The sequence below is a fragment of the Talpa occidentalis genome, unplaced genomic scaffold (genome assembly GCF_014898055.3).
Source record: "Talpa occidentalis isolate TD23 unplaced genomic scaffold, MPIMG_talOcc4v2.1 talOcc4.12, whole genome shotgun sequence".
Taxonomy (NCBI): domain Eukaryota; kingdom Metazoa; phylum Chordata; class Mammalia; order Eulipotyphla; family Talpidae; genus Talpa; species Talpa occidentalis.
In genome coordinates this window covers 86,766,459-86,783,257 of record NW_023601212.1, presented here as the reverse complement: position 1 = coordinate 86,783,257, position 16,799 = coordinate 86,766,459, and the positions used below count along the sequence as shown (strand labels likewise).

The following is a 16,799-nucleotide window of genomic DNA, read 5'->3' as shown; positions in this document are numbered from 1 at the left end:
CCAATAGGAGCTGAAGTACTTATAATATATATACTTATTTATTTATATTCCAATCAGAAGGCTTTAATTAGACAGCCAAAAAAGTAACGATAAAAATAGTTATTCTGCAAGAAAGTGTCTAAAATAAGTTAGCCAAGAATAGGTTTTCTCTTTACAACCCCATCTGTTTCTCTTTCCCAGGTACATATCCCGGGAGCATGAATGTTTATATCTGCACGCCTAGTCAATTAAACTCAAAAGACGATTACTGAGCACATTAATTAGCATAAGGCATGCTACCAAGAAATTCTAAAACAAGATTACAGAATCTTAAGACAGAAATAAACAAACCCAGAGAACATCAAGTCCAAGTTTGTTTTACAGAGGAGAAAAATGAAGCTCAAAGAATATCCTGCCCAAAATCAGCCAGTTATTCATCAAGTCAATGGTGGCAGGGCCATCGGAGCCCCTTCCCTGACCATCTCCGCTACCCCCTAAGAGGCACAGATGGTTGTGCTTCAAGGGCTGAAAGGTCGATGAATGAGCTGGCCTTACCTTGCATCAGATGAAATGAGGTAATGAATGGGTATGAAGTTGATGGACAACTATAAATATGCAAAAGTACAATTAACACTACGGCTCATATGTAAATAATTTCATATCCACCTTTGTAACCACCTATACAGTTCAAGAGCAAGTCTCCTGTAAAACCCACACCACCTTCATCCTGAATTATCTCCAGACAGCTTTCTAAACAGTTAAAAATAACAATTGTTTGATTGTGACAAATAGCTCCAGACTGCATGACTGTTGGGATTTGGGGGGGTGGGGGGGGACATCATCACTTTTCTCCAGGTTTTATCCATTTCTATTTAGTGTCAAGAAACGGATCAAAGTGCAGATCTCAAGTGCAGATCAAAGTCTAGGTCCTCTGCATGACTGGCAAAGCTGCAATGCCCACTCCTCCCACCTTGGCCTACAGCTACACACCTGGCTCCTCAGTGGGAGCACTGGCTGTGGTGACGCCTGTTAGTTGTGGATACGTTTGTAGTTTGAATTGGCTAGTTCTCGCTACTCATGCAGAGGGCGCCCTTTCAGAGTCCATTCTCTCTGCCTGGGCGCACACTCAGAAGGCTAGAGTTGTCATCCCTGGTTGGAACAGTGTAGGGGAAAAGCTGGTTCTAGCCACAACAAGGTGGCAGGACATGGAGGAAGACAAGCTTCTCTGGAAGTTAAGGAGGTGTGAGGGTCTACACACAGGTCAGGAGTGTCCTGATGCAGTGGCCTTGTACCTGGAGGACAGAGCCAGTGCAGTTTGGCTTGGCTCTCCCCAGGGCACCCATCACAAATAAATTAGAAGACAAATCACACATGAAAGAAGAAATGAGAGGCTGGAGACAGAGCCCAGAAGAAGGTGCTCCAATACTGTTCCCACCTGGGCCCCGGATGACAACTCTAGCCCTCTGAGTGTGCGCCCAGGCAGAGATGAGCGGACACTGAACTGGCACCCTCTACGGGAACGAGAACAAGCCAGTGTCACGAGAACCAGTGCTCCCACTGAGGTGGACCAGTCTCAGCAAGGCAGGAGAAAACACAAGATTAGAGGCAGCATGGACGTCAAGAGTACAGCCTGTGTAATGCAGGGCAGTTCCTGCAAGCTCTTGAAGCATCCTTGGTATTAAAGTGCAATCTGATGGATACAAAGCACTGGGCTATGTCGGCTAATGCGGCAAGCTTCAGGAATTACCCAAACTCCATGTTTGGCTTTGCTTTCCTAAGGACAAAGCTCCCTAAATGGTCATCAGCATGCCCCTCTCAATAGAGGCAGCACACCTTAACCCTTTAATTCAGGCTCAGTCACATTACCTCAGGCTCTCAAAGCATGATGACCAACTGCCAAACAGCGCTGATGCACCCTACACAATATACACACCAGCAGAGCACTGGTGGGGAACCTCTGATTACGTAGGCAGGAAGCGTGATGGTGTTGCACAAGCAGAGATCTGTGCGCAGTAGGAAGTGACTCTTCCTGGCCCAGGGTTCTGAACACTCCTTCCACCACCATAGATGGCTACTAGCCACAGAGGTAGAAGACAGGCAGGCTCTGGGGAGAGCCACTCTCTCCAGCCGGGGACTCTCGTGTCCTGCACAGCATGACTAGCCAAGGCAATTTTGCTAAGCTCTTACTTACAGTAGCATAGTTGGTAATCAAAACTATGCTTTTTAAAAAGCTGTAATTTTTACAATATGGAAAACTATATTGTAGTATTAGAACTATATCTGATTTCCTTCCTTCCTCCACCATATCAGTTTCAATGAGTTGGAAAGGCAGAATGGCAACAGGCTCTTGCTTTTTAATTGGGGGTAGGGAGGTGCTCAGAAGAAAGGAAGTGGCTAATGAACTCCTCCAATTACCCAACCCAGCCAGACACCTTGCCTTGCTCACACCCCAGGATAATGAAGGGGTGGCACCACAGCAGGTACCACTGGTCGCCCAGCCCCACACAATAAGCAGCCTGAGAAGGCAGCAAGCATCCCCCCTCCCTTGGTTCTCAACCAGAAGTGCTACAATATGGGGAAGGAGTGGGAAAGGGAGATACAATGCTGCTCTGGGTTCAGCACCCCAGCTATGCTCTTCATGCTGGGTGGTAGCAGAAAGGGGCAGTAATTCCAATTCTGTCTTCCCTAAACCCAATACAGGTGGCTGGGTACTCTCTACCCTGGAACTGTCTGAAAATGCACTGCTGGTGCATTTGAAGGGATGTAGGCTCTGAAGTCAGTTCCAGTTCAGCATCTGATTTCTTTTTTTTTTTTTTTTTTTTTTTTTTTTTATAGAGGCATGCTTTATTTATTTGTTTGCTGGTTTGTTTGTTTGTTTTGTTTATACATGCACTGGGTACAGTCAGAAGCGCGGGAGGGTGAGAGAATTCACCAGAGCCAGAGCGGGGAGCAGAGCAGGCAGAAGGACCGAAGTACACTGCTGAGGGTAGCAGCGGGCGGCAGGAGAGGTCTGCACACCATGTGGGACCCTCCTCTGGTGGCCAGGGAGCAGCCGGGGATCGAACCGGCGCCGCAGAGGCCGCGGGCAGCTTCGCAACCCAGCGCTCAACCGCTGCGCCACCGGGGAGGCCCTCAGCATCTGATTTCTAACTTCACACTTATATTTACATCATCTTCAGCAAATTACTCTGAGCCTCAAGTTTCCTCACTTGCAAAATGGACTTACAATAGTACTTCCCCTCACTGGGTAATTAGTTATGAGAAGTAAATGACATAATGGATGCAAATCCCCGCATCATAAATGAGCAATACTACTTCACTATGTATTTCATTGGCGAGTCAATAAACTTTAACAAAAAAAGAGGAGGAAACCAAATAAAAATTCCCCGTGTCGAGTAAGTGCTTAAAAATAGCCCTACTGTCTTACTTTCATTTTTATATAGATCACCTACGAGCAGGACAAGCAAAGAATGGAAAACAGTACTACATGTAGTCCAGGCCTCCGCTTGTGGTCTGGACAGCATGGGTTTGGGACCAGATCTACGATTCCAGCAGCAAAAGCTGTTTTGTTCTGATATATATATATTTCCCCCCAAAAGAATCAGAACAAAACAGGCGCAGAACCCTAATATATAAAACTCATTCAGGGACCCTGTTTAATTAACGGGGGCGGGGGAGGGGGGACAAATGCCTATACATGCCCAAATCCAGCTCCTGAACTAGCTCCAAGAACCCGATGGGCCTGCAGAGCACGATAAAAAAAGACTTCACAGTAAAACACCTCACCTCCGCACTAAAGCCCTCCCAGCATGACGTGTGATTCAAGTTCAACCTAGAAGGTTTTCTTGGAGTGAAAAGTGGCTGCTAAATACCTGGTTTGTAAATTCTCTCTCAAGCATCTTTCAAGGGCAGCCACTCAGGCTCTCTGGCATCGGACCAGCAGGCGATCAAATCCCCATGCCATCTGGCACTGACCTGCCCGAGCTTCACTGTCCCCACACTTCCTTATTCCGTCTCCTCACCCATCTGTGCCTCAGCCAGACCCAACTTCTCACTTCCCCTCCACATGATAGTTCCATGTCTCCAAACATGCCGGTTCCTCTACTTAGAATGTCCCCCTCTACCTAGGAAACTCCTTTCTGTGTGTTAAAACTCCTTGAAAATGTCACCACCTTTGGGGAGCTACTGTAGTCTCCCCTAGCAGAGCCAGTCACTCTTTCTGGGTTTCGGAACACCACACTGCGCACCATGAGCTGCACCTCTGGCTCTCCCACAGGGCTGGCAGGGCCTGAGCCAGGGCTGCCTCACCGGAAGGTTAGCCAGTAACAGCTATCAACATTTTAAATACACCTTCACCCAGCAAGCACACTTTGTGCCATTTTTCCTGCTCTGGCGGTCTTCGTTCCCAGCCCCGCTCATACTCTCAAGCCAAAAACTCATACATTCCCTGAGATCTTATTGTATTAGATACTGTCAGGAATGAATTTATTAGTTTTGAGGCTAGGCTATTTGCTTATCTGAAAGTTGTCCAAATCACAATGCCATAAAGATCAACAACCGCTAGAAGAAATCCAGTATATTCCCAGCCACAGAAAGTGCTTTCATTTTATTGGCTTTTACTCTCTACCCACCGTGTTTTCCTATTCCTATCTTTGTTCCTACTTTAGGTTCCATTCTCCCTACCACCCTCCATCGTAAACTGGGAATGACCAACTAAATATGCTGAATTCAAGACTACTGGCATAGAGGGTTACCAATTTTCAGACTATAATACAGAGATTCAACTCAAACAATCTAACTCATCTTTCTTCTGTTTTAAAATATACTGAGAGGCTATATATTGTATGATCCCATTTATATGAGATATTCAGAGTAAGCATACCCAGAGAGACAGAAAGCAGATATGTCTGGCCAGGGCAGGGAAGAGTGGTATGGGCAGTGACTGCTTCATGGAGCCTGGGTTTGGAGTGAAGCAGGCTCTGGAACTGGCGAGGTGATGCCCATACAACAGGACAAGTGTAATTTAGTGTCACTGAGCCGGACACTTTAAAGTGGCAAATTTCATCTATATATCAATATATTTCATCAAAAATGTTTTAAAAGTATCCAACTTAAGAATGTGAAAAAATAAAAATGCTAAGGCACCATTTCTAATATATTAAAATATAAAGGGTACTTAAGTGCATAGTAAATAAGAACAAAATGTCCATTTTTTAACCTACTAATTTTGTAACAATTTTCTTAAGACTATGCCATGCTGACAAGTGTTATTTATCTACAGCTGGTGGGAAGAGTAAACTGGTATAACCTTTCTGGAAAATATCTCGCAGTCTTCATTAAAAATGTTCATGCTAAGTCTAAATCTATCCTGAAATAAAAGATTTTTTTAAATCTTCATACCCTTGGGCCCTTCTGGGAATCCAGCCTAAGGCAATTTTCTGAATTACAGAAAAAGCTTTTTGCAACGTTAATCACATATTATTTACAGTGGCAAAATATAAAACAATCTAACTATCCAAGAATCCATGCAATGTAATATTATACAGTCATCATAAATATTTATGAAGTTTTTAATGATTAGAAAACCACTTATACTATAATGCTACGTGTAAAAGGCAGAAAATGTGCCTTTACAGTGTGATCTCAACCATACTTTAAAAGTAATTTAAAAAAAGACTAGAAGAAACAAAAATGACATGACATGAGAAGTTGAATCAGATGGTGGTAATTTCTTGTCTTAACACTTATTAAATATTCTACAAAGTTTAAAATACTTTTTACTATCAGGAAAATGTAACTAACCAAAATCAAGATGTGGCAGCGATTCTGTAACAGCAGCAGCACATACTTTAATTGTCTAGCAATGCTAGAACAAAGAAAGTGCAGAAATTGAGCTAAATTACTAGTCACAAATCTTGGAAGAACTGTGTACTGCAGTTGGGAGAAGGGAACTGTTTGTTTTAATAAACCCCTATTTGAGAATAGACAGGAACTCCCTGCACTATTTTTGCAAATCTAAATTATCCCAAAATAAGAGACTTAATTTAAATAAATAAATCCTTGATAGATCACTTAATTTGTCATTCTCTAAAAACAGAATGCAGAATGTAGATGAATAATTTCCTGGAGAATGGTAAAGCATCTTTCCTCATGAATTACATAAAAATCTCTCCCAGAGTAGCTGCAGTCACAGACATCACCTGTGCTACCTAATAGACACCTTGTTCTTCAACACTTTGAAGTTTTCATCTTTATGAAATCACCTGAACACACTGAACTTTTACACTTTCCATGTATATCTGTGACTCCATCTGCCCAAAAAGGCCCTTTGCTTCTTCAACTCAGGTCCCAAATTCTTTGCCTCTTGATTTCCTACCACTGCTTTGAAACCCAACTCACGCACACCGACTTTTGGGAAACTTCACTGACACAACCCAATTTGGTCAGGCTTTTTTTTTTTTTTTTTTTAAGAACAGCCATCCCTCTCACAAGGTTCTGTTTCTGCACTTATCCCCCACCACATCCAGGGTTAGAAATTTCAGAAGTTACACACTTTTAGAACTTCTCCCCCTTTCCATTCTTACATTTAGTAGATGCAGATCAGATGAATTCCAACTACTCTGCAATTCTTGCAAGTGAGCCCCCAGATTCACAATTCATCCCCAAATAATGCTTTCTCCAGCTCCTGACTTTCCAGTTCAGTAAAGAATTACAAATCACACACATTCAGGTACACAGACTGGCACAAGTATCTCTTCAACTTTCTGTAAATAATCAGCAACATGTACCATGGCCTCGTACTAGGAACTGCTTTCCTTTTTTTCCTAGATCTAGATTACAGTGGCCCCAAGACACCAAATTTTAACATTCTACTCTTTATTTGTAACTTCTACTGTCTTCCCAAGAACTTTAACTTCCTCATAGCTTCTCATTTGCATTACCAGTTCTAGTAGTTGAATTTCTTTGGGGGTTTATCTTCCAAAAGTAAAGACGGCCCCCTAAGTGACTTGCTCCAGACAATTGAAGAGGCTACAAGTCATATCTTTTGAAATAACTTATCAAAGGCCTTGAAGGTTACTGACAAAAAATTCAAAAACAAAAGTGTTAAATATCACAGGTTTATTGAATATGCCAATAAAAGCTGTCACCTCAAAGTTCTCTTTCATTTTCAACCGATTCACTACTGAGGTATAAAGGGGAATTCTTTTTTCTCAAAATGTTTTCTTACATCTCTTTGAGGTCTTTCACAAGTCAAGTTTTTTCTCTTCATATGACGCCTCTCTTTAGATCAGTAATTTTTCAGCAACTGGAAGGATAGAGCTGCCCTCAACTGAAATAGAGAAGGTCGTGGGAGAAGACTTAGAGGGAAGCTCAGGAGTTGAAACACAGTACCTTTCACATGTCTTACAAAGTTTGCATGGCAAAGTAGGCAGCTGGACATGAGAATTGAAGCTAAGGAGAGAGGTCGAGACTGAGAAGTCACTAGGTCTGAGGTCTAGGGCACTCCAGCTATTCAAAGATCAGTGAGATAGGGGCCTCCCCGGTGGCGCAGCGGTTGAGCGCTGGGTTGCGAAGCTGCGCGCGGCCTCTGCGGCGCCGGTTCGATCCCCGGCTGCTCCCCGGCCACCAGAGGAGGGTCCCACATGGCGCGCAGACCTCTCCTGCCGCCCGCTGCTCCCCTCAGCAGTGTCCTTCGGTCCTTCTGCCTGCTCTGCTCCCCGCTCTGGCTCTGGTGAATTCTCTCGCCCTCCCGCGCTTCTGACTGTACCCAGTGCATGTATAAACAAAACAAACAAACAAACAAACCAGCAAAACAAAATAAATAAAAGCATGCCTCTATAAAAAAAAAAAAAAAAAAAAAAAAAAGATCAGTGAGATAAGGAAGAAACAACCAGTGGGGTAAGGACAGTAGAGGGGGTGGAAGTAGCAAAGCCACATCTTAGGTCCCTGCAGAGAAGGAGCAAGGGGATGGAAGATTTTCACACTTTGCTCTTTAAATTTCTGGATTGTTTGACGCTTACTAAGAATGTAGTCTTGTAATTCTTATATAATAACAAAAATCAAAATAAGTAAAAAAAAAAAACCTTATAATTAAAGATACTCAAACTAGTCATTGGAAAGCCTCAAAGAAGTTATGTTTTTTGGTAACTTTGAAATGGGAGGTAAGGTCTTACCTGCAAAAAAGGAAGAAAAAGACAGTCAAGCAGAGGGCGCAGCACTGCGCAGAGGCAGGAGGAAGAAAGCATTCTCAGTGTTCTGACAATGATAAGTGCTTTGTTGCAGCTAGAGAACAAGACATAACTTGGGAAGTCTTTAAAAGATATTCCAAATCACTTTAAGCATTTAATAAATCACCTTCAACCTCACTGGGAGAAATGGAAGTAAATCTATGAACTTCCAGGTCCATGTGTTTGTTGCTATTCTACCATGATGAAAACTTGGTGTCTGAGACACAACAGAGACGCTCTGCTCTGAATGGCTTGGACCAAGTGGCATGATCACACCTGAGCCCTATGAGGTAGCTCTGGCAGGAAGACAGAAGATGGACTGGTAGAAGAACCCGGAAGCTGTCATGACACCAACACTGAAATCAAGAGATGACAATGGGTCTAACCAAAGTAGAGAAAATGGAGGGAAAGGCTAGGGAGTCAGGAAACAAATAAGCATCAAGAGATCTAAAAATGAGGGGTTGACAGCCAAAGAGGAAGTTAAAGATGGCTTGGGTTTCTCATTTTAGTGTCTGGTGAAAAGGTCAGTAGCAGAACTAGGGCTTAAGGAGGCGGCACTAACCTGAGGGGAAGATGATGGATTTGGCCGAGACATGTCTAATGCGATGTCCACAGGACAGTCGAGAGGACACAAAGGGCTGGGGAGGAAGGCTGAATTCTCTTTGGTATACAGGTCATAACTGAAGCCACGATAAACATCAAGGGAGACTGAACCAACACACCAAAGGAGACCAGTGGTTGCCAAAAGTCGAGAGGAAAAGTTAAAAGATAGAAGGAAGGGAAAAAAGCTATTTGTGGTGACTTCAGCACACAGAAGTTAAAGGTGATCTTGGAAACCGGTGAGAAGAAAAAGGCAGTCTGCAGTGGGTTGCAGAACGGACCACTGGGGTGCAGGGGATGGGGACTGCAAAAGCAGAGCAGAGTTTCAGCTACACATTCAGGAATTCCCTCCCTCGTCCGCCCAGCCTGTGCTACCACATCTTCCAAGACCGGGGCATGCGGATCAACAAGCCAACGATTCAGTTGGGCACCTAAAATCCTCAAGGTCCTTGTTCTGGGCCAATGCCAATGAGCATCATCTCAACCCAGCGGCAAATGCCCACTTACCTAGAGAGTCAAATCCCTTATCAGTAGAAGACCCATCTTCCTGTTTCCTTATCTGTTGTCTCTTCCAATCCCCCCAAATCTAAAGCACCAGTTAATTAAAATGTCCCACTGTACTAAATTACCAGGTTAGAGGCTTCCAAAATCAGCTTGGGCTTTTCCCTTCATCCTGTGCATCTACAATCAGTCCGTTTCTAAGTAGTGACAACCTCCTGCTGCAGTCTGCCTCTCCACTCCTAATTCCGCACCCAGCACAGGCCTGTCACAGCCATACAGGCAGAGAGTTATATTTGGTTTCCCATGCCAATCTAACAAAGCAAAAAAATAAAGGCAAATTTCCTAGAGTAAAATTGTAGGCTTCCATAATCTAGCCATAACCCACCTTTACAGCTGTCTCTGCAATTATACAAGAAACCTCTACCGTGGCCAAACCAGTTTATTCAGTGCTTTCTTAACATTTCATATTTATTTATACCTTTATCTTCTGAAACATTCCCTTTGCAAGTTCTAGTCACCCTAGGAAACCTAGCTTACTCCAGCTCTCTGAAGCCCTCTTTGAATTCCCAAGACCTCCATAGCAGTCCTACCCCAACTTAACCAACACCTCTATGCCAGTTGTCCCAGACTCAAGATCCATGAGTGAAAAACCAAAGATTCCAAGTTTTATGGAGTTCTAGTTTAGCAGAAGGCAATGACAATAACTAAAGACATTAAGTATATGAAATGACTTAAAACTGTAAATGTCACAAGTAAAGGACTACTTAAAAACTGACTGACTGCAGATTCAAGGGATAAGGAAAAGTCCAAGCTGATTTACTGGGAGTTCTGGAGAGGGATTACAACTTTAAACAGAGGTAAGCATAGGCCACATTGGGAGATGGCTCTTGAGAGGACACGAAGAAGACCAAGTTAGTTGTGCAGGTGTCAAGGGAGTTAAATGTAGTCCAAGCAGAGGCAATAGCCAGGCCAAAACGTGTGGCAGGAACACACAAGTCCCACTGCTTGAAGAACAGCAACAAGATCAAGGTAGATAAATCAGAGCGCCAGGGAAGAGTAGCAGGAGACAAACAGGAATGTAACAGTGGACACAGCAGCTCATGGAGAACCATGTGGGCGGCTGTCTTCACTCTGGTGGGGGGTGGGGGAAGCCATGGGAGCAGAGCAAAGACACTACTGGCCTTAGTTTTTAAAGGACCACTGGGACCACATGCTAAAAATGGCTTATAAAATGGCAAAGTCAGAAGCCAGAATACTTAACGAGGCAAGTGCAGTAATCCAGTCAAGAGATAAAGGCCCAGGCCAGAGGGACAGCAGTGGGGGGAACAAGAAGGGCTGAATTCTGGGCTGCGTTTCAAAGGTAGAAAACAATGTACCTTCCTGATATGGTCTAGACGTGGGGTGGGAGAGAAAAATCAAGGATGACTTCCAAGATTTTTGGCACAAGCAACTGGAAGGATAGAGCTGACCTCAACTGAAACAGAGAAGGCTAAAGGAGGAAAAAACTTAGAGGGAAGATCAGGAGTTAAGTCTGCAACATGTTACCTTTCACATGTCTTACAAATAAGTTTGCGCAAAGCAGGCAGCTGGATATGAGAACTGCAGCTGAGGAGAGAGGTCTAGACTAGGAGCTTGAGCCCTAGGGTACGCCAGCTAGTCAATGATCAGTGAGATGAGGAAGAAACAACCAGTGGCCATGGTGGGGGTTGGGGGTGGACTAGAGGTGGGGGGAGCAAAACCACATCTTGGTAGCCTGGAGTTCAAGCAAAGGGGCGTGTCCAATTTGTCCAGTGCTACTGACAGGACAAGTGAAGATGACTAAGAGCTAACCACTGGGTTTAGCAACAGTGGTAGAAGGGACCTTGAAAAGTGAGCTTAAGAGAATGAAAGTTGGGGGGATTAGAGAGGGGTAGAGACCACTCTTTCCTGGAGTTCTGTAGCAAAGAAGAATAAAGAAATGTGGCAAAAGCTCACCAGAAAAATAGGGGTAATGGTAGTTACAATGAGAAAAAATAGTATGTGTGTTACATCGACATATGTAAAGCCCAAAAAAGGCCTATACCTTCCTTCATTCTCCCTAAACATCGATTTTCTATCATCTTTATTGATATATATTTAAGCTTCATAACTATCTGTAAACAATTTTTACTTAGAAAGTTGTTTTTTTTTTAACCTCTGACTACCTGCCAAATTCTTCCTCATCCTTCAGGACTCAAATATTCCTCCCAGGGCCCTCTCCTCAGTTAATCTCCCTCAGATGAAATCAAAATAGCCTCTACCTCCCAGCATTGTTTAGAAGAATAAATGAGTTTATGTATGTAAAGTGCCCAGCATATGTTAAGCCCTATTAATTTATTATATTATTATATAATACCCACAGTACCTTAAGCTTCTTGTGGAAAGTCAATAAATTATTTCATGAATAAACCAGGGCAGGGCCTCCCTGGTGGCGCAAGGGGTTAAGACGCAATCTATGAAGCTATCCGCAGCCACTGCAGCACGAGTTCGTTCCCCAGCCAGGGAGCAACTCACATGGCGCAGCAGACCTCTCCTGCCTCACCCGCTGCTCCTCTCAGCAGTGTATTTCAGTCATTCTGCCTGCTCTGTTCCCCACTCTGTCTCTGGTGAATCCTCTCACCCCCCACACCTCTGGTCTGTACCCGAGTTCTTGTATGCATAAGTAAATATTTTAAAAAATAAAATAAACCAGGGTAATAAAAAGTTCTGCCTTACTATAATTATTTCTCTAAACCACATTAATAGTTTTCTGCTTTTGTTTACTTTACCAGGTAATTTTATCACTTGAACCGTGTCGTATACTAATTTTTTCGAAAGGTGTTAGTCATTTCTGATATTTAACCTGTCTCGCAGGCTACCCTTAAATTATTTGACTACAGACCTGAGTACACTGATCCTCTCCCTGCCATCTCCCTCCATCACTATGGCTTCTTCAAAGCTCTTATAATATGGTACACGATGCAACACTGTTGATGAACAATGAGTAACACACCATCTAGAAGGTCTAATTTGCCCCCATCCCAGGGGCCACTTTGGAAGGTGACACTCAAAAATAAGTTTTTGTAACCAATTTTCTAAGCAATTAAAAAAACACTAAGACAGGCTTCAGTTTTGGACAAAATTTCCAAAACAGGCAACAGCTTGTTCAATATTAAGTAACAAGTTTTCAGAGAAGTGGTGGGAACTTCTAACATGTTACACCACTCAAGAACTGATAGGAAATCAACCTGAAATTGTCAGTTAAACAAATGGAGTCACAGTCTAGCTGTTCTAGTAATTCTGTACTGCAACAATAAATCTTTGCTAACTGGTTCTAAATTTGCAAGTCAAGACCCCTCTTTCTAAAGGAACAGCTTGCGGGCCTCCCTGGTGGCGCAGCAGTTGAGCGCTGAGTTGCGAACCTGCCCCGCAGCCTCTGCGGCAACAGTTCGATCCCCGGCTGCTCCCCAGCCACCGGAGGAGGGTCCCACATGGTGCGCAGACCTCTCCTGCCGCCCGCTGCTCCCCTCAGCAGTGTACCTCGGTCCTTCTGCCTGCTCTGCTCCCCGCTCTGGCTCTGGTGAATTCTCTCACCCTCCCGCGCTTCTGACTGTACCCAGTGCATGTATAAACAAAACAAACAAATAAATAAATAAACATGCCTCTATTAAAAAAAAAAAAGAAAAAAAATTAAAAAAAAGAAAATAAAGGAACAGCTTGCAGTAAATTCCACTAGGTGTCCATCACTCTCTCAGAAGCAAAGCACAGTTGGATGACATTCCTGCCAGTCTTCCAGGGGAGCTGGTCCAAGGACTGCACAGAGCACAGGCTTTGGAGTTCAGCCCCCTGGGTTCAGGTACCTGCTCTGCCGCTGGCTGGGCAGGTACCCTACAGCAGGTCTGTTATCTCCCACCCTCTGGGAGTAAAGATAGTAAGTAACCCAACAGGGCCCGTGTAGTTAACTGACACTGAATAACTAAAAGAAAATTAGCTAGCTACCACAGATACTTAATAAATGGTAGTTTTGTCATTATTACACCATTTTCATCTTAAGAGTTGAAGTTACTTTTAGAAGTCCCATGTCCACATGAAGCCTGATTTTTTTAAGTAGAATTTTAAAAATATTAAAAAGGCTCAAATTTATACATCAAAGTATAAGACCTTGCATTCTGGGGATGAGGCCTGGCCCACTCCTACCCCCGTCACCTACAGGAAAGGATGATGTCAATAATGCGGAAGGACCTGATTAGATGGTCCTAATTACCTCACAGCCACTGTGGCCACCCCTGCGCTTAAATAAGTGACGTCTAGGTTATAAAAACTTTGACTTGAAACTTACCTCAGGAAAAAAGGTACATGATGATCATGAAATCAACTATTTGAACTGCTCAAAGAAGTCATTTTCATGACTGCCAATTACAATGAAACCTAAAATCAAGAGTGCTTGGCTGGCTTAGTTGATAGCCGCTAAAATTTCTAAAAAATTTCATCCACGGGTCCTAAAGCAATACTGAGAGCCCCCAGAGGGAGGACTATGCCTACTGGTTCATCTGTACACACCCCAGAGCCTGGCATTAGTGGCTAAACCTGACTGTAAGATGTGTCCACCCATGCTCACATCAGCACTGCTCACAATAGTCAAAATGTGGAAGTAACGCAGGTGTCCAGATGAATGGAAAACAAAAGATGGTACACACAGTACACAGGCGGAGTACTACTCAGTCTGAAAAAGGAAGGAAATGCTGACACATGATAGAACATGGCTAAAGATGAAAGACTGCTGGGTAAAATAAACCAGTCACAAAAAGACAAATCTGTATGAGTCCACTTATACATGATATACCCTAGGTAGTCAGAGCTCCAGGGACAGAAAGTGTTAGTGGCCAAGGGATAAGGAGAGATATTGTTTAGTGGATACAGAGTTCGGTTTTGCAAGATGAAAAAAGTTCTGGGGATGGATGGTGGTGATGGCTACACAACAATGTGAGCACACTTAGGGCCACCAAACCACACTTAAAAATGACTAAAATGGTAACTTTTACATTATGTATATTTCACAATTTAAAAATAAAACCAAGAGCTCGCTGTAAGAATGAAGAAATAGTACTACTTTCATCACTAATTATATTTCGTATATTTGGATTATTCATTATAGAATTCCTATCTCCGTGTTACAGGCGAGGAAATTGTGACTCAAGAAAGCTTAACTGATCAGTCACTACGCTACATATAACATCTATGGCAGTCCCCTTCACCCTGGAGGACATGTCCTCAGACTCCCAGTGGACGCCTGAAACCAGAGAGTACAAAACACAGAGTTACAGATATACTACATTTTTCCCCATATACATACTTACGAGAAAGTTTAAGTTATTAAGTAGGCACAAGAGATTATAACATGAGTAACTAATACAATAAAACAATCACAAAAGTTATGTGAATGTGGTCTCTTCTCAAAACATCTTCTTGAGGACCACTGATGAGCTCAAGAAACTGAAACCTAGAAAGCAAAAGGGCAGATAAGGGGGGGCTATACTACACAGTGTTGCTCAGCATTAACATGCCCTTCAGCTGGAAGGCCCACGAAGGGCGGTGCCCAGAACAAACCACCTCAGGTGTCTTGAATGTTCTGAATACCCCTGACCACCTACATCACACATGTCGTTTTGTCCCTTTCTCTACTAAACTCTAACTGGGCAGGAGTAAAATGGGCAGCCTGAAAATGGGAGAACAGCGCTGACATTGAGGGCACCCACACAGGGCAACCACTCCCCCCTTGGTATTACCATGTGTCAAGAGCTGGAGCAGATTCAGAAAATTTCACCTCTGAGGAAGCTGAGTCTACAGTAGACAGAAAGGCTCAGAAACAAAAGCCCGTTGACAAACAGATTTGAGTACACATATCTAAGGCAATCCTCAGTGTCTACTGGTGTGAGAAACGTGGGAAGTATCTTCAGAAGAGGTAGCTTCAGAGCTAGATCTGGAAGAATGATCAGTTTTCCAGGCACCAGCAGGGGAAAAGCCAGAGCCTGTTGCAGAAGAACAGCAGACTGGGTGGCAAAAGATAGGCACTGTTCCTGACCTTGCTACTATGGAGGCAAATGACCCCTGCAAATCAGGAACCCTCCCTCAGTTTCCCCATATAGAAACCTAAACTGGATGAAATAGCCTTCCAGATCCCGTCTAAATCTGCCCAGCATATTGTATCTAAAATGATGCCAAAAGTCAGACCGTCTAGGCTCCAACCTCAACACTGTCAAGTGACCTTGCAAATGTTGCTCTGTACCTCAGTGTCCCAGCTCGAGAACAGAGGGTTGGTGTGCTACTTAAATGACACACGTCAATCACTTAGCCTAAGGCCTCACACACATAGTAAGGCCTCAAATAAATAAATAATGGCTACTGTCAGGATGAGCAACATTGTAAGAGAGGCAATCACCAGATGCTAGAGTAGCGCCTGCTACGCTTCCAGGTTCCTCCCCGTCCGGAGACATCCCCTGGGGAGAAGTGGGGGAAGGTGGGGGGAGGGGACAGCAGAGCTGGGGCTGCAAACCCTACACGCATGTGTCACTGCCGGGCTCGGCACGCGCCTCTCCCCGCCCCGGGGAGCAGCGATGGCTCAGCAGTCCAGGAACCCGCTCCCAGCCCTGAGACCCCACATCCGGGGTGCGAAGGGGGTCGGGCTCCACTTACCATGCTGGCCGGGGGCGAGGGCGGCTCAGGTGAGCTGGCTCTCGGGTTCGGACACGTCCCGCTCGCACAGTTCAGGTCATGGTCGCAGCAGGCTCGGGGAGTCCCCCGCCCATGCAAAGACAGCCTCGTGCCCCCCCGGGTCCCGCGGGGACCCTCTAAAAAGAGCGCGGCCCCCCGGCCCGCCTCATCGGGGACCCCCGGAAGAATTCATCCACACCCACCCTCCCTCCCGGAGGAAACTGAAAAAGCAGGAAATGGGGCTCGGCGGCCGGCAAGGAAGGCGGCGGCTCGGGGGCCCCCTGCCCGGGCCCGACCCCCGAGGGGAGGCGACGGGCCCAGGCAGGGGCTCCCCGGCCTCCCGTTCAGGAGCGGCGGCTGGCCCGGCCCCGAGGCTGGAGGGCGGACGCCGAAGGGGCCTCGGCGGCGCGGTCCGAGCGGGGGCTCAGGGAAGAGGCCCGGGCGCCGGCGCTGTCCTCGCCGCCGCTGCCCACACTGCCGCCGCCGCCGCCCCCCGGAGCATCCCTGCGCGCGCCGCCCGGAGCCGCCCGCCGCGCCGCGCGGCCGCCCCCGACCAACAGCCCAGCGCGCCGGAAGTGGCGAGCGCCCGGCGCGGCCCCACGGCGCGGCCGCCGGGCTCGGCGCTGGATCCGGACCAATCCGGAATCGCGCGGGGAGGGGGAGGCGGGCGCGGGGCGGGGCCGCACCTGACGGCCCCCGCCTGGCCCCGCCCCCAGGGCCCCGCCCCGCGCCGCCGCAGGCCCTCGCGGGCGGCGGCCATGTTGGTAAAGGACCGCGACCTGC

At 45.6% G+C, this 16,799-nt stretch overlaps 1 protein-coding gene across 2 annotated transcripts in view; it reads right to left on the bottom strand.

The window, feature by feature from the left end:
• XPO6 (exportin 6) overlaps positions 1 to 16,501 on the bottom strand; it is a 92,004-nt gene extending 75,503 nt beyond the window's left edge. The window contains exon 1 of one of the 2 annotated variants that reach the window (XM_037507381.2): positions 15,999 to 16,501. In XM_037507381.2, the coding sequence (XP_037363278.1) occupies positions 15,999 to 16,001 (3 nt within the window). In that variant the 5' untranslated portion in view covers positions 16,002 to 16,501. The remainder of the gene's footprint in view (positions 1 to 15,998) is intronic. The other variant, XM_037507382.2, reaches the window with a different exon arrangement.
• Between the last annotated feature and the right edge of the window lie 298 nt (positions 16,502 to 16,799).